The sequence below is a fragment of the Babylonia areolata genome, chromosome 2 (genome assembly GCF_041734735.1).
Source record: "Babylonia areolata isolate BAREFJ2019XMU chromosome 2, ASM4173473v1, whole genome shotgun sequence".
Taxonomy (NCBI): domain Eukaryota; kingdom Metazoa; phylum Mollusca; class Gastropoda; order Neogastropoda; family Buccinidae; genus Babylonia; species Babylonia areolata.
In genome coordinates, this window is record NC_134877.1 from 61,293,816 (window position 1) to 61,315,107 (window position 21,292).

A 21,292-nucleotide genomic window follows, 5' to 3' on the forward strand; every position below is an offset into this window, starting at 1 on the left:
TACTTGTTCAGTCACAATGTCAATCCACTTTTCCACTTCCATTTCCTGTTCATTGTTTTTTTTCGTGAGGGTGAAGAGAAATTTGAACTCTCTCTCATCTGTGTGCTATGCCTTGCAAACAGAAAACTTCAAAGTCTGACGCTGAGGGCCACAGACTAGACAAGAATTCTATTCTTTTCAATTAATTTAAACACAGAATTAGTTTTGGGAGGCACATGTGTTTTCTTTGTGTGCATCACCAAAAATGAGAATAAGACATATTTCATCTCCTTCCTTCCTAGTACATTAATCATCCACAAAAAAAAATGCCCAGTCTTGCATCTTTCACACACAAAGAACACATTTTCAGAACCAGTTTTTATCAGTCATGTGTGTATTTTTCATTTTATGTTTCACAGTGTACTTGCCTACTCTTGTTATCGGGTATTTCAATTATGTGTGTAACTGCTGATTTTTTTGTGATTTTATGCTTGCCATATCTTTAATGCAAACTTGGTTCATATGCAAAAAAAAAAAAAAATTTTATTCTTCTTGTTGCACAGAGTGATTACAGGAAAAAGTGTGTGTGTGTGTGTGTGTGTGTGTGTGTGTGTGTGTGTGTGTGTGTGTGAGAGAGAGAGAGAGAGAGAGGGAAAGAGAGGTGGATGGAAAGAGACAGAGAGAGTGAGACTGAGAGACAGAGACAGTGAGTGAGTTAGATCTCACAGCATACTGAAAGAATTATGGTTACACATTCAGTACAATTACATCATTTTTCCAGATATTATACTTCTGAAGATAACTATATGCTAAACTTTAAACCATTCAGACTGAAAAACAGAAGTGATTTGCAACTCATCTTACAAATGACAGCAGTGGCTGTCGATGTTTTCTCATTGTGAGGGACCAAAAAACAACAACAAACCTTTCCAAATGTTACAACCCCATCAACCCATGGTATCAGTAACAACACGAAAATCACAGGACTCACCACCATCACATGTAAGATGAGAACAAATGTAGGACGAGGTGTAAGATCTGTCATATATAGCAATACATTCAGATTTTTTGCAAGACTTTTCAGGGTGTTCAAAACATCAATTGTAGACACTCACCATTCTCTGCACAACTTAAAAGAAACTGCATCTGGCAATCAAGAAATCTTCAGGAGTATGACCACACACCAACTGGTTGCTCTGGTATGTCTCCATACTCCACCTCCACTGGAGAGGAATTAAGTGACTGAACAGAATCTAGGGAATCAGGAAAACAAAACTGCCGTAGGTTTACTTATTCTGCAAAGTACAGTAAAGAAAAAAAGAAGGAAAGAAACCAATGTCCTGCATTAAGAAGGAAGAAAGAAAAAAACAGTCTCCTGCAGTCTGTTGCAGTGACCAATTACGAACCCCAGAGCCTGTTTTCTTCCAAATCTAACATTTGACATTGCTGCTTATAGTCCAGTTGAATGCACCGAGTCATATCAAGTCTGCCTAACTAAATATTCAACCACATTAACCCTTTCACCGCCAGTCAATGTAGAGTACAAAATTCCCTTGTGTTACAAATACAGAAAAGACAGTGGCTAAGAATAGCTGGGGATTCCCCCTGCAATGAATAGAAAATATGGCCTATCCTACCACCGAACATTAAGAGCAGTAGGTTCATGGATAACAGACCAATGAATGATCACCTTTCAGTGACATGGGTCCTCTATCACGCTTGTGCATAAATGCGAGCTTGGCGGTGAAAGGGTTAACATAAATCCCTGTCAAATCTGAAAAAGAACAATACACACAAAACAATACAAAAAGAAAATAACTGAAAAAGAACAAGTTTCAGGACATTATTATCTTAACCATTAAACTCTTCCAAATCAAGCCATCTCCTTGGCTTTCCCAGTGGCTTTTCACTGTCACCCTCTGACTAGAAACAACAACAAAAACTGAGATTAAGTTGATGGCTGGCACCAATGACAGCAAAAGCAGACTCTAGTCTGCTGATCAGTTTATTTCTTCATTCTGTGGAATGTTTAACAATTTTGCTTTTACCTGTAATTCTAACCTCTTCAGTGCCCCATGATGGAAACTTTTTTTGAAGTTCTATATTACCTGAAAGTGCCCCATGATGAATAAATTTATGATTGTCAAAGCAGGAATCCTCCTTCCTCTATTTTTAGATTCAGTTTTCCAATACACACCAGTGGGAACGCTGGATATGTCTGCTTTAAATCAGTTTAATCATTCACAAGCAGCAAAATCTAATCAGATGGTCATTCTAGGATCTTATTTGCACCTACCACCCCTCTCAGAAATTCAGACAATGCTTTCAAAGTGGCATCTGATAATCACAATCAAGCCTAAGCGCGTGAAACGGCTGCTTGTTGAAAAAACAAACAAAACTTTGAGATTTTGTCTCCAGAGGTGTTGCAAAGGTTTTGTAAAAGCATTCACGACGATGAGATTAGTGGTTAGTGATTGCTGTGAAAAACTTCTTAGATGGTTTGTTTGACAAGATGGAAGGTGAAGGTGACGATCTGCATTAACTGCACAAAGGGCACAGGGGAGGGATAGAGATAGATCCTGCACCAAAGGAGTGAAAGCAATGCAGGAGGCCAAGAATAGTTCTGTGGCTGACCTACAGTTGGACTCTAAGACAAACTATTCACTTATTTAGGGCAGTGAGGGGTGGAGAGTGATGAAGAGTTTCATGTGACATATTTAATGCTGGGCTGGTATGGTTTTGGCAAAGCATGCATGCAATGTAGAAGGCAATCAGTTATTGAATGCCAGCGAGGCATTACTCATTATCCTGCACTGTGTGGCAAATGGGTCACGTTAACCTCTTTGATATTGTCTGAAAGTGAGCATGAAATCAGCGGGCGTGGCATAGGCAGACCTGGAAGCTGGACATGTGTGTGTGTGCATATACATACTGTGTATATATGCGTGTGTGTGTGTGTGTGTGTGTGTGTGTGTGTGTGTGTGTGTGTGTGTGTGTGAGCATGTGTGTGTGTGTGTGTGAGAGAGAGTGTGTATGTGTGTGATACTGATAGGATGGTGTGTGTGTGTGTGTGTGCGCGCACACGCATGAACGCACATATGAAAAAGAGTTTGTGTAGAATACTAGAAGTCTGAATTATAATAATTTGACGGGCACAATAGCTGAGTGATTAAAGCGCTGGACTTTCAATCTGTGGGTCCTGGGTTCGAATCTCAGTGATGGCGCCTAGTGGGTAAAGGGTGGAGATTTTTCCGATCTCCCAGGTCAACATATATGCAGACCTGCTAGTGCCTGAACCCCCTTCGTGTGTATACGCAAGCAGAAGATCCTATAACCCATGTCAGCGTTCGGTGGGTTATGGAAACAAGAACATACCCAGCATGCACAACCCTGAAAGCGGAGTATGGCTGCCAACATGGTGAGGTAAAAAAAAACAACCACCAAAAACAGTCATACACGCAAAAATCCACTTGTGTACAATGAGTGAATGTGGGAGTTACAGCCCACAAACGCAGAAGAAGAATTATAATTCAGGACTTTATGTGTCAGATATGGATACACTTTTTTTCATGTATTGGGATATCTAAGCTGCTTTTACTGACAATCTACAGCACATATAAAAAAAATATCTAAAATTTTATCTAGCATTTGTTTATCTCATATTTGTGGTTATTTCTAACCAGTGTGTTATAGCTTAAATCAGAAAATGACATCTATTCATTTTGTCTTTAAAAAAAGATGGGTTATTCTTGCTGTACTTTTGTGCTATAATTTTGTATTAATTTTTACCCTCTCCAACCAATAACATTTGTGGCAAATAAAAGCACAAGCCAGAATAATTTGTGGCACTGATGGGGTTAAAAGATACTACAAAGATCTAAGGTGAAAATTTTTTATTTCAATCATCGCTGGCTTTCCTTTAGGATACATTTCTGCTGTTCCATCAGAATTTTTCATGCTACTATTTTTCTATCAAGGTCCTGGATTTATTTGACATAAAAATATTACTTTAAAAAAAATATCAACAGATTCACTACAATAACTATTCAGTATCACAAACATCTATCCTGACATGAAATGGTAATTACCATGGACATTTATCCCATTCAAATAAATGCACAATATTAATATTCACTGTTAACAAATCACAAAATCATGTCTGAAAACATGTCAAGCCTGCTGTGGAATTTTGGGATACATGACAGCTGTGACATCTGTAGTCAGTGGAAAACAGTCATACACTTGAACATAACAATCAATTATTTCACACTATGGACTGTCCATGGCTGCATCTTACATTATGAAGGTCAGTTTTGATATTCTAGCCTTTGTTAAACTTCAAACAATGTTTGTGGATCACTGTACTGTATCCAAACACTAATCAAATGAAGCTATCTTATCATTCAAATGTTTCCCAACTCATATTTGTGCACAGCCTATATGTGTACATGCAGCTGGTACAGCCCAGCCAACTGCAAAGAAAACACTGCTCCGCAAGGGGACTTTAGACAAAAAGTTAAGTTTTGCAAAAAATTATAAAACTGAATGAAGATGAATCAACTGAATTTCAAGTTGTAAGAACCTGTATAGTAATCTATTCACGTAACACTCAGCAACTGACAACAAGAAGGTATTTAAACACTGTTTGATTCTCATCTCAAAACTAGATTATTATCAATTTTTTTCCCAAAACAGGCAGTAACTGAAAATTGTAAATGCTAATTGATTTCAGTCAGTGGATTATAAGAAGTCTTTTCTGTTGATCATAAAAATGTATGACAGAATTGGGTCTCAAACTGATTTTGACTCAGCCGCGGTTACAACAAAGAAATAGTTTGTACAACTTCGGTTTAGAAGCAACAAATTTCAGCATAACCTGCCTTTGTTTAACAAGTCAGAAATCCTGTTTATTTTGTGGGTCTGTAAGCCCAACTATTTACTGTTAGAGAGACACAGTGCCTACCCCTCCCCAATTCTCTTCAAACATTCTTATACTTTTCACAAAACTGGAGCTAACTTTACTTTTTCATATAAAATAAAACTAACTTGACTGTTCATTAAAAAAAAAAAAAAAAAAAAAAAAAAAAAATCCCACATAAAAGCTATACTTCAAGAAAGAAAACGTCAATTGGTATTTATTTTACCAGTTAACTAAAAATTAATGTAATACTGCTGTTCAAATTTCCACTGAAAAATGTATGTTGCTGTTTATAGTGGCAGAAAATCCAGGTTGCTGAAAGTTGGGGCAACAAGTCTACAGGTTCACATGTTTCAAAATGGGATATATCAATCATCTTCTACTCCATTAACTTTGTTTCAATTTAATTTTCAAGGTGTTGAGTGTGCAGACCGATTCATATATGCTACACCACATATGTTGTAAAAAAAAAAAAAAAAGAAAAAAAAAAGAAGAAGAAATAAAATAAAAAACACAAAAAAACACCTTAAGTCAGTAGAAGAGTCATTGGGGCGTTGCACAGAAGATGTATTCACCACATTTCTCCAGGACTGTCAGCTGTGTGTCAAAGCCCGAGTCACTGCAAATAGTTTTCCTGTCCTTTCTGCAATGTTGTCATTCCATTGCTTTCTTCTGTCTTGCCCTCTGTCTCCCTCTCCTTCAACAGTTCCTTGGAGGACTGTTTTAGCAAGGCTACTAGATCTTATGAGGCCAAACCAATGAAATATTAATGCCACCTGATAATACTGTATATATATATATATGACCTCTCAAAATGTGAACGACACAGCAGCTAGCATTTCTAAATTCAAAACTACATTGCAATTTCTGGAGAATATCAAACATAAGAAAAGGAGACAGTAAACGACAATACTAAAATGTGTGTTTCTGGCCAGTGTTGGAATCCATCCCTCAACCTAAAGACTTTCCACACACATACATACACACCTTTTCTCTCTTCCAGCCAGGCACCCCCTCCTCACACACAAGTAACACACAGTTTCTACAGCTGGCAGCACATAACATTGTTCACTTTTAGCATCAGGTTCACAGAAGCAGTCTTTCAAATGAACAAGTTCACTTTGTTCTGCAGAGGAGTTGGATCCACAACTACGACTTCTGGTCGTGTCAGGAAGCTTCCCCTGCTCGATATTTCTTGAAGCGTTTCCACTCGCCTGTATCATAGTTCATTTGGAAGTAAGTGTCCACCATCACTGTTTTCTGAGTCCCATCAGCCTGACCCACCACCTCTTCATTCTCACTCAGTTTGATGTTCAGAACACTGCCTTGCTGTGGGCATGGGTTTTCTGGAACAAGCAAAACATGTGTCACAATCTTGTGCTTTTTATCAGCAAAAAGCTGGCTGTAGAGTGTAGTTTATGTTAATGATATAATCATGATACACAAAATCCCACATCAATGAGAGAGGAGGTGGGGGGAGCAAGAAAGAGTGAGGGAAAAGAGACATAGTGATGGAGGCATTAAGAAAAATCAAGAAGCTGTCCTCATGAAGAAGCTGGCAGGAGCTATTTGGGGCGCAGACACCATGACCCTACACTGGAAGAGTAAGGCCAGTGCTTGAGGATGGTACAACAGCATGGGGCACTACAACCAAGTCCAGCTATGATCAGGTCAGCTAGTGCAGAACCAGACAACCCCCATCATCACCAGGCCCATGAAGTCGTTGCCAATACTGGAGCTTAACCCTTTCGCTGCCAGGAAAATAAGATTTAAGTGAAATCTATTTGCCAGGGTTTTTTCCCCAAAAACGGGTATAAATTTTCCAAAAATTCTGTGCTCTTTGTTATTGGAGAAAGACCCATAAAAGTATATATTTTCTGAAAGGTAAATGAATAAAGAATACAAAACACATGCTATTTTCCCATTTTATATATTTTTAGTGACATGCTGTTGTTTTGAAATCAGTGTTTTGTTTTTTGTCACATTTTCAACTTGTTCATTACAAACATTAGTCAGGTAATTTGCACAAAAACATCATATTTTCTGGACAAATGGATATCTGCAAACACAAAATCATACTAGAACAACCACAATATATATATATATTTTTTTTTTAAGACATAGATACACAATACATTGTGACTTCTCCAAGTGATAAGATGGATTTGAGGCCACGCCCCCTCAGTCTCCACCCCCCCCCCTCTTCACCCCTCTCACACGGTCACTTGATTCAGTTCTCATCAGACCGCGTTGGCTGCGTGCCAAGAATATCGCTCTGCTGCTAATTCGGTCATCTGTCGTCTGCTAACATCTGTACAGCCGGCATCACTCACTGACAGTCGCATCTTGACCACTCTCTTCATTATTCATTTATTTTCTATCAGATCGTCCTATAAATGTTCATCTCTATCTTCTCCTTCGAATTTACGCTTCAATTCTTTCTGAGCATCAGCTAAAGAAAGAAATCATGGTTGATTTAGTTCGTCACGATCGCATGTCTTGAGCACGGCGTCAGTCCGACATTTTGTTGAGCGAGCGAGGAGAGAAGTCAGGCAAACACAGTGACCCAACCAAAACGTTCAAATAAAGGACTGCTTCATGACGTAGATGGGGTTTCTAGCTATGAATAGAATCTAGAGAGATTCCCCAGGCTAAAGCTACCACTATTTTTGCCAAGGAAGTGAATGCAAACCAGGGAAAAGTCAGAATATTTCGATGACGAGTTATCTCGTCATGCAGGCAGCGAAGCATACATGCTTGCCATGACGAGTTATCTCGTCATGCAGGCAGCCTAGGGGTTAAAACTGTCACAGGGCTCAAGCCTCTTGAGGATCACAGAGATGCCAAGCTCCTGACCCAGATTCCACTACCAAACCAAATTCAAGCGTTTGCATGATCATCCCATGAAAGATCAACTGTCCCAGCCAACTAAGGGGCGACTCAAGAGAAGCAACTTTGTCAACCAGAGCAGGACCCTTGCACGACAACACAGAGACATCCTTGACCATGACCCCAAAGAGATCCCTCGGTGTCAGGGTGTCCCTGCATTGGGAGTGGGAATACCCAGCTACGTTCAGTCCAACATCCCTGGTGTGGGCCCCAGACTCTAAAAGAGGCCCTGAGAAAAAGTCACTTACCCTTCAGCACCTCCAGACCCACTATCCAAGTCCTGGACTCATATGTTTATACTAACAACTCTGCTGGGGAAGCTGTACAAAATGGTGGACAGAAATCTACATTCAGTACCCAGGAGGCAGAGATGAAAAGATCTGCTTTGCTACCAGCCATTGCCGTCCTGCAAGGGATTCCCTTTCACTGCCATGTGCTGGGCAACAAGACTGCTGACTCCCTCATGAAGGAAGGCACTACACAAGAACAGGTGGACAGGTCCATCTGCTGCTCTGAGGTAAATACCATCAACAAAGCCAAGCAACAGAAGAAATGGACGCAACAGCATCCATGCCTCAAAAGGACAGACCCCTACTACCTGCAGACAAGGCGGGAACACGTGTGTGTTCAGACTCAGGACAGGCTGCAACCACATAAACCACCACTTATACACTAAATTCCGCATTGTTCACTTAGCACGGTGCCCCTGTGGGACTGACAGCCAGACAACAGATCACCTGCTGCAGTCCTGCCCCCTTCATGAGGTGCTCAAGAAGAGGTACTGGCCTGACCCCAATCCAGTGACTCGGAAGCTCTATGGCTGTAAAGAGGTCCTGTAGCATACAGCTGCCCTCACTGCAGAGACTGGGGTGTCCATGAACAAAAGAAGAAGAGGACTTGGAGAAAGGGAGTAAATGCAGAGGTTAAAAAAAAACACCACACAACAAAACCACTGTTTGAGACAGGCATTCAGGTCATTCTATTTAAGATGATTATCTATTCAGTATACAAATATAACGAACATGATGCATAACTACAGAACAAGAGATGCAAACAAACTGTGAAAGAAAATTAAGATAAAAGAGCCACATTCCTGTCATTCTTTTCACACAGCAGCTTTCTTCTTGCTCAACAGCCATACACGTCAGCTTTGTTTAGAAATCAGCCATGATGAAAGTGCAATATTTATATTTGTTTGGGTATCAGCTATATACTGTGTTAATAAGTGTAACATATTTGTTGTGATACATAGGCCATATAATAAACAATGCTTCTTTACAGGTTGTCAGAAGTTTGAGAACAGAAACAAAGTTCTACTGATCTATCTGCCATGAAGTTGGAATATATAGACTGTGTTAATAAGTGTAACATGTATGTTGTGATATATATATATATGCCACATGATGAAAAATGCTTCTCTGCAGGTTGACAAAAGATTGAAAAAATAAACAACAAAGTTCTACCTCTTGATCCTGCCATGAAGCCCAGGATAAGAGCCTTCTCTGGCCGGGACACCTTGTTGGACACTCGGAACATTTCCTGAGCTTCCATCATCTGGTCACGCTGTGTAGGGAGAAAAACAGTAAACAGTTTAGTGTCAGAATCAGTTATTTATAATCTCAGATAGACAAATTAAGAAGTTTTATTATATTTCATATTTAATAAAAAAAAAATTAAAAAAAGTAAGCAGTTTTGTTTCTGAATTAGAATCCCTTTTTTTTCTTTCTTTTTTTTTTTTAAATCCCAGGTAGAAAAATTAAGAAGTTTCATTTATCAAATATCTTCTACTTATCACCCCTACCAATCCCTAACCAGAGTTGACAGAAGCATTTTCATTATCTGAGAGTAACAAAACAATGTTTGATTGCAATTGTACCTAACCTTGCCACAATGAAATATATTTTTAGAATATGTTACTTATATTTCACTCATAATGACTGGTAATGAAATTATGAGTGGAAATGGTGGCATCAACAGAATGCAGGGTTGCAAATGATTCACTTCTTATTTCTTTGGAAGGAGGGGAGCAGAGGGGACTCAGAGGGCTGGGAGGAGGAGGATGTATTGCCAGCAAGTAGATACCAATTTTATTGAAGCATGAAAATTATACATCAGATACATTCTGAACAAACCAACCCAAAAAATGTGTAAACTACACAAATAATTACAAATAATAGTTTTTTCTCATCGTTGAACACCCTCCAAAAAACAGACGTAATAAGACAGCTATGAAGTTTACCACTGAGATTCAACAGTCATCAGGATATACAACATAATAGCCAATGTCTGTAACAAAAAAATCAGCATATATCCTTATAAAATCATTATCCTTTCACTGTTTTTACTGGAAAAGTTCACCAAATGAAGGCAGACATGATGCAAGATCCAAGTGACTGAGGCAAATGTATTGTAAGATCAAGGTTTTTTTTTAACAATTCAGGCTTCAGTTTTAATCCTTCTGCAGAATTCAAAAGGAGGCAAAACTAATCAAACACTGGTCAAATGATAACATTCAAATGAAAAATTAATACAAATAACCAATCACTGGCATGTGTGACGGGACATTAAACAAAATAACTCCTTCTCTACAGGTCAAAAGGTAAGAAAACTGATATATTCTAAATTCACAGCCACACTTACAGTCAGAGACAAGCCCTTCTTGGGCTGCGCAGTCGCCTGTGTTGCCACAGTAGACAGTGTTGGCTGCTGCTGCTGCGGTTGTTGTTGCTGCTGCTGCTGTGGCTGTTGTTGCGGCTGTTGTGGTGTGACGGTGACAGGTGGGGCTGCTAGTCTCACCTGCACAGTTTGAGCCCCAACTACCCCTGGTTGGCCCTTCAGCTGTACCCCAGCAGGCAGTCGCACCTGAGTGGCCACCAGTTTCTGTCCCTGTTGCTGCTTGAGAAGCTGAGGCGACGCTTGCACAATGATGGTGGTGGGCTGCTGAGTTGGAGGCCCAGACACGGCCGTGGTGGTGGCAGCTGCGGCGGTCACAACGGTAGGTTTGGCCGTGGCCACGATGGTGCTGACAGCAGTGACGGTCTGGGTGGTGAGGGAGACGGTGGTGGGTCGCACCACTGTGGTGGTGGTGGCCACCAACGTGTTCTGCAGTGTGTTTTGCAGCTTGTTCCGAGCCTGCTGCTGGGTGGATAGCGCCCCCACCCCCCCCAAGGTTGCCGCTGTTGTCTGGGTTGGCTGGGCCCGTGCCGTGCTCGGCACATAGCTTGGTCCTTGTACTGTCAGAGTGGCTGTGGTGCTCAGCAAAGGCGTCGGCATTTTCTGAGCAAAAAAAAAACAAACAAAACAAAATCAGGCATATCTCATTATATAACAGCAGACAGGCAATGTCATTTTCTGAAACAAACGAACAAACAGGCATAGCAGCGAATAGGATGTGTTATTTTCAAAACAAACAACAAAAAATAAAAAAAGGCAACTATCAAGCATAAGAGGAGACAGGACATGCACACACAAAATTAATTGCAAAACCAACAGAATACAAACAAAACTGATCTTTGAAAGCATATAAAGGGTCATGAATGCTTTCACTAATAAGTTATATGAGTATAAAATGGTCACACTGATTATACGATAATGACAACCTTACTTCAAGTCAACTCTGGACACTGCTGTCCAACTAAATAACGAGGTTTGTATAAAAGTGTAAGTTTGGTCCATATTTGGATTTCATCAGATTAGAAATAATTTCATCACAATATGTCAACAGAAATATGTAACAGAATTTCATCACCGTAGAATTATTATGAAACAGAATTTCATCACATTGAATTTTTCTATTTTTGTAGATGATAATTTAAATCAGAAATTTGTTGAGGAAACCAATTTGTATGCACAGCAGACACTACAGGAGGTACAGGCAAATCCGGGCAGGCAGAAAAAAGTACTCCAGACTATCACCTTGGACAGAAAAACATGTTGAAATGAAACAGTTCTTGGGTCAGACTTCACCGATGGGCATGACAATTTTTTTTTCAAGAAAACCGATTTGACTGAAAGGACTGGACAATCACATCTATGTTGTTATCACTTAGTAGTTACAATGGATCATGTATATGTCTCTTTTTCTTAGTGTGTGTGTTTTGTTTTTTTTAGTATAATTTGTGTGTACAGTTATTGTCCATTTGTCCAGAAACTATTAATATTATATTGCAATAAATATGACCAAATTAATGTTTGGATTGAACAAGCTGAAAATCTGACAAAAATCAAAACACTGATTTTAAAACAATTGGAAAAATAAAAAACTCGAAAACATAAAGTAATTTATTCTTTATTCATTTAACTTTCAGAAAATATATACTTTAAATGGATCTCTCTCCACTAATCATGTGTACAGAATTAAGAAAAAAACAACAAAAAATCCCTGTTCTTTGTGAAAAATCCCTGGCAAACTTACTTCCCAGGCAGTGAAAGGGTTAACAGAATTCTGCCACTATGTCTATAGAAATGTCATCTCACAAAACTTCTCCACTAAAGAACTGTATGTATGTAATCAACAGAAGCAAGAAACGGTCACTCACTGGTGTTGCAGGTGCCATAAGCCCTGCAGCATAGTCAGGAGTGATGGACTGTGGCACAGTGCTGGGGGCAGCACTTGCTGCTGCTGCTGCTGCTTCCATCTTGGCCTTCTTTTGTTGCTCCAGAGCTTCCAGATCTGCCAGCAAAGTACACCATGATCAGTAAATGTATCTATACTTCTGGGCTGGAATAAGCTTTCAAAGCTGGTCACCAAGTCAGCTTGGAAGTGCACATGTAATGATATACACCCCCCCCGAAAATGGAGTATAGCTGCCTACATGACAGGGTAAAAACGGCCATACACGTATAAGCCAACTCATGTACATACAAGTGAACGTGGGAGTTGCAGCCCACTTACGACGAAGAAGAAGAAGATATATACATTCCTTAAAGAAAAACAAAAAAAACAAAAACCATTATTAAGCTGATTTCCCTGCAAAAGATATTATCACTGGTTTCCAGTCTTCAACTGAAGCATTTCCTTCATGCTTCACAGTCTTCCAATGGTTCCTGATGTCACTAAGCCCCTTTAAGTGGGAGGTTATGCCCAATTAGCAAGTCTGACAGAAAACATACCGGTCACCTGACTACTATTTCTAAATACACAGACATCGATTTGGTCTAAAACACGAAGTTGGGTACTTTTTCTTAAATTTTTATTTTTATTTTTTATTTTTATAGTGTTTTCCCTTTTGTCAACAGTGCAGGTAATGCTACATCTTTCATACTTTAACTTGAGGTTACTTATCATTTGGCAATTTCAGGGGACCAAGTTTCGAAAGAAAAAAAAAGAGGAGGAAAAAAAAGAAGAAGAAAAAACAACTTTAACATATCTGCATCATTTGTCTTTGTAATGTGTAAATTAGGAAGTGTGAAATACATATACTGGTATATGGGGGTTAGGTTAAGTGTGAAATACATATACTGGTATATGGGGGTTAGGTTAAGTGTGAAATACATATATTGGTATATGGGGCCGTAGATACATTGGTACACCCGGAAAACAGGAGTGAATCTTGTTTTGCTAATGTTTTTTTCACAGTGCACTTGATTTGATCAAACCAACAAAATGTTCTCACATCTAAGTAATGCGTAATGTTTGGCACAAGACTGTTGGATCAACATGGATGAGAAATTAGCCTTTCATTATTCTATTTACTGGAATGGATGAAATGAAGAAAGAGTGTTTACAACATCACGGAGGCACTGCAAATGAATTTAGACGGTAATTCGTCTGCTGAAGTGCCAGTTGCTCACAGTGACAGCGGAGAAGAATTCGCCAGACTGGTCAAGAATGAGTGTGTGGTGGTGGTGTTTTCCCTAATGGAATTGCTGGTGTATTATCTTCAGTTTAACGTCTATTCACTATAAGTGTTTTAAGATGGAAAGGAGTAAAGTAGTGGATAAAGGAAAGAGAATGCATGTGAATATTAGTGTAAAAAAGTGTTCATGTTATGTATCAGAGGAAAGGTATATTATTATAAGAAAAAGTCTAAAGAGATTGTGGTGTGTATTGAATGAGGTGTCATGGGAGGGAGAATATGTATATGCATATCAACATGTATTAACCCACAACAATGTAAATATAAATAACAACATTAATTATAATACATCAAAGGAGGATACCAACTGGACTGGAGTATGTGTGTGCTGGTGTGTGTGTGTGTGTGTGTGTGTGTGTGTGTGTGTGTGTGTGTGTGTGTGTGTTTGTGTCCGTGTGTGTGCGCGCGCGTTCTTCTCATCTCTGCACATAGGTCAATGCACAATTTATTACACTGTGTTCTGTCTATGTTTCCAGTTGTATTTCCCAGTCTGTGTATTCATTTTTCACTTGAAATGGTGTATTTTATGCTTAAAACAACTAAGAATATGTGAAAACTACTCAAAAGTACATACTTTTTCATTTTCATCAACTGATTTCAAAATTCAGTCAATGTGTGCATACAAATAAACATGCTTATCATAATTTGCATTCATTGCCCTTTAAAATGAGCTATGAATGAAGAAGATTGAATGAGTAGAAGCGAAGTTATAGCTGGTTAAAGTGGGATGGTAGTGACACATTTTCCCCTCTCCTGCACAGCTGGTTTAGACAGAAGTGTACTGCTGCTTAGCTGGGTTGTACAGTGAGCTATCTCTGCACCTCTGGCGAGGAAAAGGTTAAATATACATAATTTGCATGCCATATGCCTTTTATCAGGGAATGTACATTACCAGCTTGTCTTTTGCGTTTCTTGGCTTCTCTGGCTCCCACTGGCTGTTCTCCAATGTCCAAAAACTGCAACCACAACAAACACAACAGTAACTACAATGGAAAAACAATCTGGCAAGATAACTATTATATTAACAAACCTGAAAATACTATTTTTGTCAAAGCTGAATGATCACTGGTAAGGGTGGTAGGAAGACTGGACTTCAAGACAAAGCCTCCAAAACCCACCATGCAAACACACATGAGAGTAAAATGAGCAAAAATACACATGTATACAAACAAGCACAGTTCCTTATTAGATTCTATTCTTGTTTCTTCAATTATATTTCCTTCTTCAATACTTCATGGTGGCACATTCTGATCTCTGACGAAATATCACAATCATGCCAATAGGTAAACACACAGACAGAAACTTTGACACAAAGGTTACCTTCACTCCTCCCTCCTTGCGGTTGACGCCGGGTCTGTTGGTGACCCATGTGTTGCCCAGTGGTGTCACTGTCACCGAGGGGCCGGATGCGTGTTTCGAACTGCTGGGGGATGAGTGAAACTTGGACGATGGTGGAGCTCTGCTGGGAATACCCCTCATTGGTGCTGGCAACCACAGACAAACCAAATCTTACACTACTACATCTTCTTGATAAAGTGACCACTGTTTTGAAAAATATATCACAAAACCAAGATGAACAAATTGACCACTGCTGATAAACCCTTTCACTGCTAACACATTTTGTTTTGCTCTATGCTGAGAAAAATTTCAGGAAAATGTAAAACCCATGCTTGTGATCTTACTTCAGTCATACCCCACCCCCAAACTACTGAAAATAAAATCAGTAGGTATATATATCACCATACTATATTCCTACTAGCAATAGCATTTATATAACCCTCATAAATAAGAATCTTTTCATGTTGCAACACACACACACACAATCACTTATGTAAAATCCAACTCTGTCTCTTGTGCTAAAATACTCCCATAAAATATTTTGTTTGCAACACACACACTCACACAAGGTGACAGAGACAAAAGAGAGAAATCAAGAGACAGAAACAGAGAGAGAGAGAAACAGTGCACCTCCTCTTTTCACATACTGTCACACACCAACACACACTTCACCATCCCACACCCAGAAAACTCAAGGGAGGTAATTCTTCCCCCAGCTTTTACCAAGTGTCTGGTTTGCAAATTTAACTTCACAATGATAGTCAATGGACTAAAACTAGTCACATACACATACACACACACAGAGAGTGGCATGTGAATGAGATGGGAATGTTTGTCAGTTAAGTCTTTACTATTTTAGCTTCCAGCAAGAAGAAAACTCAGTCAAGAGTCAGAAATCAGTAGCAGGTGATGATGCGGCTTGAGTCCAAATCAGCAATTAGATGGCAAAGCAAAGTAAATTTGAGCACGTTTGCATTGGCTTGTTTTGTAAGCTTTTTTCTTCTTCTTAATTTCATTTTCAAAATGAGCAGGAGCTCTTGTTAACCTGTAATCTCTTTTTGTGGTGTGCCTGATTAGATCATGTTGCTATTCATAACAAGCACAAAATTTCTATGTTTATTAATAAGGTTTCTTTTCTGCGCCTCTCTTTGCATGTTTTGCCAATTGTAGTCTGTCAATATCTAAGATGCTTTCAGCTCAGTTTCGAAGACTAAAATTTGATGGTAACTAACCACAGAAAAATAACAGCAAGTGAGAAAATGAATTTAGTTTTTACACATGCACACTGTGACACATTCTACATACTCATTTACACCATGCAGTGGACCACACACGAACAGAAAAAAAACAAACCCTGCGCAACCAGATACTAACTTGTAGTATCCATTTTCTTCAAGAAACTGCGAGACTTGATGGGCACACTGTTGGGCATATTCTTCTTCTTGTTGGCTGCTACTTCACTAGCTGCAATTGACATGACAAAGAAAAACAGATGAAAAAAAAAAAAAAAAGTAAAAAAGGACAGCATGTAAATTTTGTTCATTCTCACATTCTATTATTTTTATATAAAAACTTCAATCATATGTACAGAAGACAAAAATTCATTACTTTACATACACATTCACTGATTCAGCCTGAAAACTGATGATTTGATTTGAAATATGCAACAGCTTTGATAAGTTTGATGAAAGTAAAATAAAAATAAAATAAAAGTGTCTTGTTTATGAGGGAGAAGGAAACAACAATAAAACTAAAACTCTGATATAAAGAATGCTAAAAGGCAACTGTGGGGGAGAGCAGTTTAGTGAAACACTCAGACTGGCAAATAACCTGTATATATAAAAATCTGCATCATTAGCAGGATCAAAGGGTAATCATCACCATAAAGCCTCTGTAAATTTTGGAATACATTTTAAAGCTAGATGATCACTTTAGTTTTTATTTTTACTTGGAGGTTCATCAGGCAACGTATGGAGATATAAGTAATGGAAAGTAACACTAACAGGAGAAAAGACAAAACATGCTCCCAATGCAATGAGTGTAGTTGGGATGTAAAGTGGAGGGGAGGGGGGGGAAGATAACGTACATTTAGAAACAATCTCAGCCCTCAGAGTGGCAGACTTAGGTTTGCGCTTGATCTGGAAGTATCTGGTGAACTGTGGAATCTGGCCTGTGGTGTGATCCAAGGCCTTTTTGTTCAGGTACTGGCACTCCAGAGGAAGCATGGCCCCACCTCCAACTCTCTCAGCTGCACACACACAAAAAAACATCCTTAATTTTGTTGCACCATTAAAACAAAAAAGTGTGCATACTGATAAATAAGGACCCCCCCCCCAAAAAAAAAAAAACACCTCAGTTTTGTTGTGTCATTCAAAAGCAAAAAAAGTGTATATATCTGATAAAATCTGTTGCTGTGCACTGCAAGTGTAACAAAGTCATATAAATTACATATACAAGATGTCTTGTTCCGAATGTCTATCAATTATCAAGACCTCATAGTCATACTGCCATATGAGACATTGAATTTCTGATTAGTGAATTTCCCTTATGATTTGTAATGAATGAAATTTTGAAAACATTATTCTCATACACGACATAGCTAAAGCCAGTAAAGGTATACATCTATGCTCAATCAGACATTTATGTTCAAGTAGATGATGCCAGTGATTTAATCATCTTAGTCAATGAAATAAAAACTGAACTCTGATTCTATAATCCATGAGAAATAAATGACTTACAGAAAAATTACAATACCTCACCTTGAATCACAGTCAGTTTGACTTTAAAAAGTTCAACTAAGTAGTTCAAGCAAAGTAAAAATGACAATCATACATTCATAGCAAGTGGACCTATTATCATTTGTGATTTACCTGTATGCTTGAGAGATTCAAGCATGTGTTTGAAGTAGTCACTTTCCTCTTCAAGATCAAGATTAAGAGCTCCTGTCTCTGGAAAGTGACGCAGGATTTTGCCCACCATAGTGACCCAGCTGTCCTCTATGGATTTACCCCCCTCTTTCATTGGACCATCTGACAGAGCTAGTTTGATGATTGCCTTCAGCTCATCCTGCCACTGAAAAATAGTAATGTTACATCTGTTTAGTTTCTCTACAACAGTAAATTCATGACACATTAAAAATAATAAAACATTAGAAAAATCTGAACTGTGTGTATGCATGCATGTATTAAAAAAAAAAAAATCAACACATTAAAAACAAATTATATGCAGGTCATAAGCTCTGTCACTGTGTCAAGCTTCATGTTGTACTGCATGCCAGGCAGTCATGAGAAAATAAATTTATTGCAAAACAGTTTTGACAAAATGGGTTACATTTCTTACAGTATCCACTATTCATAATTTGATCAAAAGAAGTTTAATGGTTCAGTCAGTTACAAACAAACAAAACATTGTTAAGTTACGTAACACTAACAATTCATACACACTGAACTGATTGAATACTGCTTAGTTCAATAAGCAAGCAACACGACCTTATAACATCTGAGGAAAAAATACAAAACAGATGACATTAAGATTTTCTATTAAAGGTGTTTGAGTCATAACATGAATACACGGTTTTACACCACAGTTTAAGTTTCATGTCGGTCATTGGTCATCAACGCATAATGACAGTATGACCCATTGATGTGGCAGCTAGTCAGTCACTTGACTTGATAAGATTTTTGTAAAATCAGTCATATGGTAAAAAAAAAAAAAAAAGGGGGGGCTTTTGTAGATTTTTCTTACTCTCATGTAAAACAAATACGACTGCAGTTTCAAACTGAAAAATATAAATAAAATAGTCACTGCTGTTTCTCTGGAGTTCAGTATACAGCAGACAAATGTAATTTTTTATAATATTATTTTTAAAATCAATACTTGTACCTAAACTGGAAATGAAACATGGTATGTCAACAAAAAACACAGTCATTTAATTATATTAAGTATTGCAAGCTGCAGCAGATTACAATACCAATTTAGCTTTTTATCACCCCACCAGTCTCCTCAATAGAGGATGTCATATATCTCTATGTAGAACATGAATAACATCATGGAGCATGCCACTGAAAGGCGCTGCCCGATCAATGCCGAGAAAGACTGATTGAGAACTCAGAATTGTTGGTTGCAACTGAATGCCTGGAGAGTCTGAAACTGTGATTTCTACAGTCTATGTCAGTTTGTGGGCAACTTACGCGTTTACTTCACTGATGTTATGCAAGAATGTGATCCTTTTCTGTAAAATCAAGATCTGATCAAGATACATACACCTACAAGTGCACTTTTTACATGCAGCACCATTCTCATTTTGTCATTGAACTCTTTCACTGCCATAAGCAACTAGTTGACAGGACAGTGTATCACCATAGGTCTTTAGGTAACTTTAGTTGACACTGTGGGATCATGCTGATAAGACCATTTTTCACATTGTAAGAAAGCTTGACAGCTGCAGCCAGTTTCCCACCAATAGAGCAATGACTGACCTTTACGGTTACCCCCAACCAAGTTTGAAGTGATCAGTCCATTGATAATGTTGTTTTGACTAGAACCTTAGCCTGTGACTGAGAGAAACATGGCAGTGAAAGAGTTATATTTTGTTTTCAGTGCGTTGGGTTCTGCTGCTGGTCAGGCATCTACTTAGCAGATGTGGTTTAGCATATATGGATTTGTACAAACGCAGTGACGCCTGCTTGAATTCCTCATTTACTGATACTGATTTTGGGGTATGTTCAAGTTTCCACAAGTGACAACCCAACTTACACATATACTTAGATCTGGATAACATTATCTGTAAGTGCATTCACCATCTTGTGTATACACAGAAATGAAATTAAACAGGTCTGCACATTATCATTATGCTGGCATGGTACTTTAGGAATATGTGAATATTTAGCAACTGTTAAGATTTGGATTCACACATAGTAGAAAAAAGTGCTTATCTAGAACAATGGTATTAGACTAATGCAAGTGATGGTTACAATGTAGATCTGAGGTATTACAGCTCTACTGCTTTTTATTTTCTGCTTCTACTTTTTTTAAATTCTAAATTTTATATTAACTGGACCTTGATCAGTTGATGTGAACATTCTGAGCAGTCAGCATAAATCAGTGTTTCAGCATTGCAAAATAATGTTTAGATGTGACTATGTTCTTTTCCATGCTGATCATGACAGCAACATTAGCACATATGGTCTCTACATACTGACACACACACAATATACATAATAAATACCATTCCACATGCCAACAGGTGTGATGGACAGTACAAATTCAGAACTAAAAAAAAAAAAATAAAAAATAAAAAAAGGGGGCAAGAGAGGTGGCCCAATGGGGTGAGAACAAGGGGTGGTTTTTCCTGACCCATTAATTTTGAAAATGACCCATTGGTTTTGTGGTGAACCAGTCAAATGTGACATGAACTGATGAAGGAAACCTAAACTGGCTAAAGGCTAGTGTCTCATCCATAGCACTTGCATTAATGAATGAGTTGCTTAATTATCATTTAACAACAACCCCCCCCCCCCCCCCCCCCCCCAACCCATCCCCCCTCCCAATTCAAACAAACAAAAAACATCCACCTGACTTTTTTAAAATTCCGAAATATTTGTGTTCAATCCCTCAATCACTATCACAATAACTGAAGAGTAATCATTCACTGATTCAGAAAGGCGATAAAAACAATAACAAACTAAAACAAACAAACAAACAACAAAAAACAATTTAAAAAAAATCAACAAACTGCACTGTTAAACAGTCCGTCATTTTACTGTTTGTGCAGTACGCAATGCTGAGCATCTATCTACTAGATAGACTCATGCACTGTCTCGAACTCAACCGTTTCAACGTCTCCAGTTTACCGATTGGAATGTTGTCTTGGACTGTTGAACTTCGGGACTGGGCACTTTCATACACCATTGTTTTTTTTACCTGTGCGGAGTTCTAAGTTATAGCATTCGTTATTTTATGATAACCACGATTCAACTAACTCCTTTAAAATATGCTGCACAAGAAATTTCAGTTTCACATGAAGTCTTGAACACCAGTTGAAGTTAGCTGTTTGTTTACAATCACATGCGAAAAACGATCTTGTCTTACTTGCTCAATATTCCGTCGTGGTAGATGAAGAAAAGACAGTAGCAACTTCACTTTCACGTGTGGAAATAAGGTAGGAAAGCATTCCCTTATGCTCTGCAGACGATCAGCGCTTAATTGGGCACAAATAGTCCTTCCAGACCACAAATCATCCGTTAATCCCAATTTATTTTGCAACCAGTGCGCGGTGTCACCAGCCGCCATGTTGAAAGCGTTTAGTGCA

The 21,292-nt window shown here is 38.5% G+C and overlaps 1 protein-coding gene across 1 annotated transcript; it reads right to left on the reverse strand.

Annotated features, from left to right (window-relative positions):
* Positions 1–355: 355 nt before the first annotated feature.
* On the reverse strand, positions 356–21,280 carry LOC143275843 (negative elongation factor A-like). The gene is made up of 10 exons (XM_076580135.1): positions 21,073–21,280; positions 17,853–18,054; positions 17,069–17,230; positions 16,357–16,446; positions 14,965–15,128; positions 14,537–14,600; positions 12,325–12,458; positions 10,427–11,062; positions 9,250–9,349; positions 356–6,243 (listed from the first exon to the last, which is right to left on the reverse strand). Exons 1-10 carry the CDS (start codon positions 21,271–21,273, stop codon positions 6,065–6,067), a joined length of 1,932 nt encoding a protein of 643 aa, XP_076436250.1. The 5' UTR covers positions 21,274–21,280; the 3' UTR covers positions 356–6,064.
* Positions 21,281–21,292: the final 12 nt, after the last annotated feature.

Excerpts from the sequence above, each read along its gene's own strand:
- LOC143275843 (XM_076580135.1), bottom strand. The coding sequence starts at position 21,273 with ATGGCGGCTGGTGACACCGCGCACTGGTTGCAAAATAAATTGGGATTA. Across the intron at positions 14,601-14,964 it reads GCAAGGAGGGAGGAGTGAAG|TTTTTGGACATTGGAGAACA; the intron begins GTAACCTTTGTG and ends TTGTGGTTGCAG. Across the intron at positions 9,350-10,426 it reads AGAAGGGCTTGTCTCTGACT|CGTGACCAGATGATGGAAGC; the intron begins GTAAGTGTGGCT and ends CTCCCTACACAG.